This window comes from Sapajus apella, unplaced genomic scaffold (assembly GCF_009761245.1).
Source record: "Sapajus apella isolate SASKATOON/1434 unplaced genomic scaffold, GSC_monkey_1.0 scaffold47, whole genome shotgun sequence".
Classification (NCBI taxonomy): domain Eukaryota; kingdom Metazoa; phylum Chordata; class Mammalia; order Primates; family Cebidae; genus Sapajus; species Sapajus apella.
Genome location: NW_022436987.1, coordinates 553,613 through 562,728, shown reverse-complemented (window position 1 = coordinate 562,728; position 9,116 = coordinate 553,613). Strand labels below are relative to the sequence as shown.

The 9,116-nt window shown below is 34.3% G+C and overlaps 2 protein-coding genes across 2 annotated transcripts; both read left to right on the top strand.

Annotated features, from left to right (window-relative positions):
• The first annotated feature begins 410 nt into the window (after window positions 1–410).
• On the top strand, window positions 411–1,355 carry LOC116524978 (olfactory receptor 52D1-like). The gene has a single exon (XM_032240497.1). It carries the CDS (start codon window positions 411–413, stop codon window positions 1,353–1,355), a length of 945 nt encoding a protein of 314 aa, XP_032096388.1.
• Window positions 1,356–7,887: 6,532 nt separating this feature from the next.
• On the top strand, window positions 7,888–8,832 carry LOC116524977 (olfactory receptor 52D1-like). The gene has a single exon (XM_032240495.1). It carries the CDS (start codon window positions 7,888–7,890, stop codon window positions 8,830–8,832), a length of 945 nt encoding a protein of 314 aa, XP_032096386.1.
• Window positions 8,833–9,116: the final 284 nt, after the last annotated feature.

The window sequence follows — 9,116 nt, the reverse complement described above, 5'->3', positions numbered from 1 at the left end:
TTCTAGAACATGGTTTCTTATGGAATAACTGCTTAGGAAATATTTGTTGAAAGAAGTTCAGTTATGACCCCATAGATGGAATCTTTTACTGGAAATGAATAGACAAAGTGACTTATAGGTCTCTATGATAAGATGACATGTTATAAGAGTTACCTTTCAGCATTACAACAATTTGTACAACAAGAAAATGTACAAAAATTTGGTATACTGTAAGTAATCATTTTATTATTCTGGTCCTAGTGAATTTAAATTGCTTACAACAACAGATTGTGAATTTGGATTGCTTACGACAACAGATAATTAAAGATTTTTCTGAAAGAATCATCATGTTTCATTGTCTGATTGTGACCACATTGTCATAACAATTTTATTTTCAGAAGAACTCATAAAGAAAGCAAAGGAAAAAAAATATGCCTCTTCTCAACGCTTCTCGTCCCTCTCCTGTCACCTTCTTGCTGATGGGCATCCCAGGACTAGAGCATCTGCATGTCTGGATAGGGATTCCCTTCTGCTCCATGTACATGGTGGCCTTGGTGGGGAATGTGACCATCCTGGCTGTGGTGAGGGCAGAGCGAAGCCTCCACCAGCCTATGTTCCTGTTTTTGTGCATGCTATCAGTCACTGACCTGGTCCTTTCCACATCTACACTGCCTCGCATGCTCTGTCTCTTCTGGCTTGGAGTTCATGACATTGCCTTTGATGCTTGCCTGGCCCAAATGTTCTTCATCCACAGCTTTACTGCCATGGAATCTGGCTTCTTCCTGGCCATGGCCATTGACCGCTATGTGGCCATCTGTGACCCACTGCGCCATGCCACCATTCTTACACACAGTCGCGTATCTCTAATGGGTATTATAGTCGTGTGTCGGGGGGTAGCTTTCTTTTCTCCACATCCTATTCTGCTCAAACAGCTGCCTTACTGCAGAACACGAATCATTGCCCACACCTACTGTGAGTTCATGGCTGTGGTGAAGCTGGTGTGTATGGACATCGGTGCTACCAAAAGCTATAGTCTCAGTATGGCTTCTATCATTGGCTCATGTGATGTCATTCTCATTGCTGTATCCTATGTCTTCATCCTATGCTCTGTATTCCGCCTGCCATCTCGAGAAGCTAGCTTCAAGGCTTTAGGCACATGTGGCTCCCATGTCTGTGTCATCCTTGTTTTCTATTCCACAGCTGGATTTTCAATTTTCACTCATCGTTTTGGGAAAAAAGTGCCAGCACATGTTCATATTTTTATTGCAAATATGTACCTTTTGGTTCCCCCTTTTCTCAACCCCATTGTGTATGGACTAAGGACCAAGAAAATACGGGAGCATGTTCTTAAGGTGCTAAGGGTTAAAGCTCCTTGATATTATTTGGATTACCAAGAGAGACAGTTGAAGAATAAATCTAAATGCAAAAGATGATGTAGGGAAAAAAACCAATTGCTCTTACTCCAATAAACTGAATAGTATTCATTATCTGAAAGTTCTGTTATTTACCAGGTTATTGTAAGTTCCACAGATTCTAATTCAACACGTAGTTTCAACTTTTTTATTTAGTAAATATTGGAGAAGAGATTGTTAATCTCTTCATGTGTATCTGTTGGATCTTCTTTTTTTCTTTTCAAATATTCTCATTCCCACCCTCGCTTCCCCAGTCTTCAGTATCATAGTTTCACTGATGAACAGCATTCCTTAATTAGAAGGCTTAGGTTTCATTTCCTTTAATTAAACATATATCTTCCTGATAATATGCCTAAACTGAACACATTATATTTTGTAGAATTTAGATTCCATGTTATTTTTTCTGGGTAGTCTAATAGTTTATTGGTTAGGGGTCCAGGCTTTGGAGTTAGACTGCTCGGGTCTTAGTCCAGTATTCTTCCCTGGCTAGCTTTATTTCCATTCATTTAATTTTGGTCTCAGTTTCCTGATACATCAAAATAAATGATAATAACACCTGTTTTATAGGGTTGTGTGAGAATTACATGAAATGTGTAACTTGAAATGGCACAGAGAAAGCACTCAATAAAAAAAATAAAGGCTATTTCATTCTTCCCTCAATGATTATGATTTCTTAAGTTCTCCACCCTTGGCTTGTTTAAAATGCTTTAGGAAATGCACATTATATCTTATTTAATATATTTGAAACTGTGTAAAATTTATATTTTTTGATGCTTATATAATGAATATGTTTGATTCCATTCTGTTTTAGCAAATATGACAACACCTCAATATTATTTTTCATTTTTGTATGGAATAGTTTGCTTAATTTCATGCCATATATGGTTTACATTATTAAAGCTTTCTAGAGAATAAGACAATGCTATGGAAATGCAATAGAAGAGTGATAAGAATGTAGTGACCACTTTCATCTCTTTTGTTGACACAGTTATTCGTTCATTTATAATATGTGTTCAGTAAGTTTAAATTGTATTAGATTGATTTAGGCTAATTTTCATAACACTCTCATTTATTCTTCCATCAATATTGAGTATATTTATCTTACTTTCTCCTTAGAAAACATTTGCATTAAAAGGTTATAATTAAGTTATTTAGAATCTTTTGATACCTGGGAAACAGTGAAACGAAATCACTCATTTTGTCTGAGTGCATAGCCATTTCAAATTTCTCTGATCATTTAAGGTCTCCAGCTCTCTTATTGCATCATGTGAACTAAACAGATGGGGTCAAATTAGAATTCTATGCACTAAATTGTAAATACAACAGACTACATTAAGTTTGGTATATACTTACATACTGTTATATATATGCTTTCCTTTCTTCCTCAAATACCTTTTGCTGCCATACATCATTGTCATACACTTCCCACCATTATTGATATTTTATGATACAGTTCAGTGTCAACTGAAGGAAGCTTTGCCTGATGTTTCTCTTCTTAAATATATATTTATATGTTAATAATAAAGAGAAATAATCTATATAATCATCATTCACGTTTTTAATATTAAGACAAAATATACCTAATGGACATTTCACTGAAAAGTGTTTTAAATTGTAGTAAAATACACATAACACTTATCATTATAACCATTTCAATGTACAGTTCAGTGACATTAAGTACATTCACATTGTTTTGTAACCATCACCACCACAACCACCATACACCTCCTGAACATTTTTTATCTTTCCCAACTGAAACTCTATATTCATTAAACACTAAGTCCTCATTTTCCCCTCCTTTCATTCCACATACTATCTATAAGTTTTACCATTCTAGGCACCTCATATAAGTGGAACCACACAACATATGCCCTTTTGTGACTGTCTTATTTCGCTTAGCACAGGTTCATCTACATTGTAGCATGTGCTAGAATTTCCTTCTTTTTAAGTTTCAATCATATTACAATGCATGCATGTGTGTATACACACACACACACACACATACTCATATACATACACACTTTGTTTATCCATTTATCTGATGGACATTTGGGTTGTTTCTACCTTCTGGCTATTGTGAATAATAGTGCTATAAACATGAGTGTACACATATCTGTTCAAGGCCCTGCTTTCATTTCATTTGGGTATATACCCAGAGGTCTAATTGCTAGATAACCTGGTAATTTTGTGTCTCACTTTTTAAGGAACAATTGTTTTTGTTTGTTTTCATTTTTTTATAACAGTTGCATAACATTACATTGTAAGCAGCAATGTACAATAATTTAATTTTTCACATCTACGCCAACATTTATTTTCTTTTAATTAATATTTTTAATAATAATCATCCTAATGGATATAGACTTGTATCTCACTGTGATTTTGCTTTGCATTTCTTTGTCAATTAATGATGTTTAAATTTTTTTCAAGTGCTTATTGGCCATCTCTATATATTCTACGGAAATGTGTGTTCAAGTCTTTTGAGCATTTTTAAATCATTTTATTATTGTTATCACTGATTTTTAGCAATTCTTTATATATTCTGGCTATTAAATTCTTATAACATATTTGATTTTCAAATATTTTCTGCTGTTTTAGGGTTTCTTTTTTACTCTGTTGATAGTATACTGTGATGCACAAAAGTTTAATTTTGATAAATTGTAATTTATCTATTTTTACCTTTTTGCCTGTGATTTTGATGTACTAGCCAATATAGCTTTGCCAAATCCAGTGCCATGAAACTTTTCACTTGTTTTTTTCCTAAGAATTTTATAGTCTTATTTCTTACATATAGGTAATTGATTCATTTTGCATAATTTTAGTATTCTGCAAGATAAAAGTCTAACTTCTTTTGCACTTTTTTTCCAGTTTTGCAGCATCATTTGTTGAAAAGACTGTACTTTTCCATTGGATGGTCTTGGCATTTATAAAGATCATTTTATCATATATGTGAGCATTTATTTCTGGACTCTATTCTATTTCATTGATCAATATGTCTGTCTTTCTTCCAGTCCCACGCTGGTTTGATCACCATGGTATTCTACTATATTTTGAAATCAGAAAATGTGAGATCTCCAAGTTTGCTATTCTTTTTTAAGATTGTTTTGGCTACTTAAGGTCCCTTGAGATTTCATATCAAATTTAAATTGGGTTTTGGATATTTCTATTTCAGAAAAATTGTATATCATTGAAACATCAGTAGAGATTGCACTGATTGCAAGATCACTTTGGATATTATTGACCTTCTAACAATATTAAATTTTTTAATCCATGAATGCATCTTTTCATTTATTTGCATCTTCTTTTATTTATTTCAGCTTTTTTTTTTTTTGACAGTCTTACTTTTTCACTCAGGCTGAAGTGGAGTGCCATGATCTTGGCTCACTGCAACCTCTGTCCTCCAGGGCTGAAGTGATTCTCCTGCCTCAGCCTCCTGAGTAGCTGGGATTACGGGTGTCTGCTACCACACTTGGCTAATTTTTGTATTTTCAGTAAAGTTGGGGTTTCACCATGTTGGCCAGGCTGGTATCATACTCCTGACCTCAGGTGATTCACCCTCCTCTATCTCCCAAAGCGCTAGGATTACAGGTATGAGTCACCATGTCTGTCCTCAGCAATATTTTATAGTTAGTTTATAAGTATTTCACTTATTTAAGTTTATTCTTATTTTATTCTTTTTGATACAATTGTAAATAACATTATTCTCTTACTTTACCTTTCCAGATTGTTTATGATTAGCACATAGAAATGCAACTGACTTTTGCAGGTTGATTTTGTTTATTCTATCAGGCAATTCCTGTTTGTCTTTCTTCTTTCAATGTGTACATAGAATATTTGTGAGTTTTTACTTCTAAGGTAATGTCATTTGTGAACAGATATAATTTTAGTTCTTCTTTTCAAATTTGGATGCCTTTTCTTTCTTTTTCTTGTGTAATTGCTCTGGCTAGGACTTCTAGTACTTTGTTTAATATGAGCAGTGAACGCAGGAATTTTTGCCTTGTTCCTGATCTTAAAGAATAAGCTTTTTAATATTTTGCCATTGAGTATGGTATTTCCTGTGAGTGTTTCACATATGGCCTTTATTATATTGAGGGTATTAGTGGCTTTTAATTGTTTCTTTTGTAATAATTAAAATCAGATAACTATGAGGGCAATGCTATACCATTGTTTTAAGTAAACAAATTACTGAAACCTCTAACTCTGTGTTATTATGAAAGGGACCTACATTAGTCAGAGTCTAACCACACAACTAAAAGCACTTGAATAATTAGCGTTTGGCATCCTTTTTACAGATAATTATGTACACAAATTATAGAATTGCTGAAAAGCCAAATATTTGTCTGTGAAGATTTTCAGAAATTAGAAGAAAATAAATGATTCTAATGTGGCTCTAGGGCAGTGAAATAGAAAAGCACCAGTAGTGTAATCATAAATCATTAAAAAATGTAAGTCTCTCAGTGGAAACTGAAAACATAGCAGTCTCCTCTGGAAGGATCTGGAGCCATGGACTAAATGCAGTTGAAGAAAGTAAAACATTAGGAAAAATACCCTGACATCATTTTCATCTTCTCTAATATTTTTTAATGTACTTAAAATCTACTTTGTTGGCCAATTATCAGTATGTAATACAACATTACTAACTAAAAATAATGAATTACCAATTTAAAATCTAGTATTCTTAGGACTTTTTCAAAATAATTGTTTATATTTTCCAAGCCACCCATTCTGATAACTGATATCTGTGAGCCAATGATTTTTATAAAAGTTTAAATAAAATTGGCTGGACGTGGTGGCTCATGCCTGTAATCCCAGCATTTTGGGAGGCCGATGCAAGAAGATAATCTGAGATCAGGAGTTCAAGACCAGCTTGGCCAATATGGTTAAACTCTCTCTCTACTAAAAATACAAAAACCAGCTGGAGGCGGGGCGCTTACAACACCTGCATGTACTTAAGTCCGAGAAGTACAAGAAATAAAGTATCTCAAGACACCTGGAGCCTAGAGACTATCTCTTACTGGTTTCTATGCTCAGAGTTCAGGTGGTAAAGAACAACAAGATTGAATCCCTTTAAGACATCATATTTTGCCTGGAAAGACTGGGAAAGATTGCTGAAACTGTTTATAATGTTTGCAACCAAATAGCATTCTCATGAGACACTATAGAGAGAGAGAGAAAAAAAAAAAATAAGAGAGAGAGTGTGTGTGTGTTCCTTACAGGCCTTTTGTCCCCTGGGATAAGAAGTATTAGGGCACCTATTATACTTATAGCAATTATTCAGTTGAGTCTCTAGCTGTGAAGCAAGACTATCTAGTTATACAGGTAAGATTAAACAGGTTATAGGCAGTAGAGAGAAGTTTAATTTGGGAGAGAAGAAGTCAGTGCTTCCATGAAAAAAGAATGTTAAAGCCTAGGATGGAGGCTGTAAGTCAAATCCTAATGAGTGAATTCTCAGCCCTCCTTGTTGTCTGAAAGGGGTTCAACCTTTTGACTTTACAAAAAGTAACACAGAAGAAGACTAATTCAATATTCAAGCTGAGATTTATCTCATTATTGGATTTAGTCATGATATATCTTGGTCAAAACTATATTTGTCTTTTTATACAGTTTTATTCAAACAAAAAGGATGCCTCATATTACATAGGCTCCTCATATTAATATATCAATATTTCAAGCAAAATAACTATTTTACTGTACATCTTAAGTTTACTTGGATAACAAAAATCAAGTCAAGCACATTGTGTGACTTTGAGGAATGCATTGCGTACATTCTGAGTCTGATTTATCATTTAGAAGAGAACACAAATATATAGTAACATGAATACTCATGTTTCCTAGATTTAGACATTTACTCTATTAGATTATTCTTTGTAAAATGATAATTTCTTACTATTGAGTTTCTCTGATTTTATGAAGAATAAGGTACTTTCTTCATTAACTCAATGATTTGCCTTCCATTATAGCACCTATTTTGTTTACACCTCCTCCTTCTGAAATCTCAACTAATTGTCCTAGTTGCTTTTCAGTATTTCCTAAGTCTCCTGTTCCTCCATTCTATGTGCACTATCATTGATAATAGACAAGAAAGGTTAACTATACAAATGGCATGGTAGTTGTTCTTTTTCTTTTTTCACTGTCTCAGATGGTAGAAAATTATATCTCTATATTTATCAATATATCAATTGCTATCTCTGTAATACTACTAAAATGTATCCAGCCAGCTGGACAATAACTCTTGAAAAAAATCACAAATATATATGTAATATATACTCACATAGAGTACTTTTCTGCCAATTATTCTTACCCAAAAAATCATACTCACATGCATTTGATTCATTGAAAGATGGTATTACTGAGAACATTATTCCATAGCCTACTCTATGTAATTGAATGTACACATCTTTGCCAGCCCATAATAATAATAAAATGTTTGGTATTCACATATCTATAATCTTTGTGATTTTTAATTCAACAGAACCATGGACTATCCATTGCTTACATAATGTTAGCTTTCAACAGGACCAATCTTCAACCTGTCGTCTTCCTTCTACTTGGCATTCCAGGGTTGGAAACTGCCCACAAATGGATCTCTGTCCCTTTCTGCCTGGTCTACATATTGTCACTGATGGGAAATACCACTCTTTTGTTAATTGTCAAGACAGATCCAAAACTGCATGAACCCATGTACCTCTTTCTATGTATGCTCTCTGTAGCTGATTTGATGCTTACTTCTACTACACTTCCGAAGATACTGAGCCTCTTCTGGTTCAATGACAGAGAGATCTACTTTGAAGGCTGCCTCACTCAAATGTATCTTATCCACTCTCTGTCTACCATGGAATCTGGATTTATCTTGGCCATGGCTTTTGACCGCTATGTGGCCATCTGTCACCCAATGAGACATTCCATTATCCTAACACCAACAGTGATTGTAGACTTAGGTTTGGTTATTGTCTTCAGAGGAGCTGTACTCCTCAGTCCACATCCCTTCTTACTCAGGTGGCTTTCCTACGGCAGAACAAATGTCATCTCCCATACCTACTGTGAGTTCATGGCCCTAATAAAGCTAGTTTGTACTGAAACCAAGATTCATAGAGCTTACAGCCTAATCATAGCATTCCTGACGGGAGGACTGGACTTCATATTGATCATCTGTTCCTATACCCTTATTCTTCTAACTGTCTTCAACCTCCCATCCAAAGCTGCTCGCCACAAGACCTTAAGCACCTGTGTCTCCCATGTATGGGTCATCCTGGTATTTTATACACCAGCCTTTTTCTCTTTTCTTACTCATAGGTTTGGCCACCACATTCCTCCACATATCCACATTTTTATAGCTAATATATATCTTCTTATCCCACCCATGATGAATCCTATTATTTATGGTGTTAAAACTAAAAGGATCAGGGAGAGAGTCTTTAAATTCTTAACAGTAAAAGGTTTCTGACTTTGCAAGGATATTTGATTCTCCAGGTCATCAAAAAAGAGAGGGGTTTACAGAGAACATTTAAAATAAATCAGCACTCCCTTAAAGTTTAACTTTTCAGTGAAAGTTCTGGTTCATATAGGCTGTTAAATCTTGTTAAGTATATTGACTTCAGTGAGCAGTAATGAATACGGAAGATGCATAGAAGGCAGAAACATTTTAAAGCAAAATTCTAAATCATTATTCATGTTTCTAATCCTAATTTTCTTGTAGACTTCACAACTTCTTAAGGTATAACTAATTTA

What these genes read in the sequence shown, in the direction of transcription:
- LOC116524978 (XM_032240497.1), top strand. Translation starts at nt 411, where the DNA reads ATGCCTCTTCTCAACGCTTCTCGTCCCTCTCCTGTCACCTTCTTGCTG.
- LOC116524977 (XM_032240495.1), top strand. Translation starts at nt 7,888, where the DNA reads ATGTTAGCTTTCAACAGGACCAATCTTCAACCTGTCGTCTTCCTTCTA.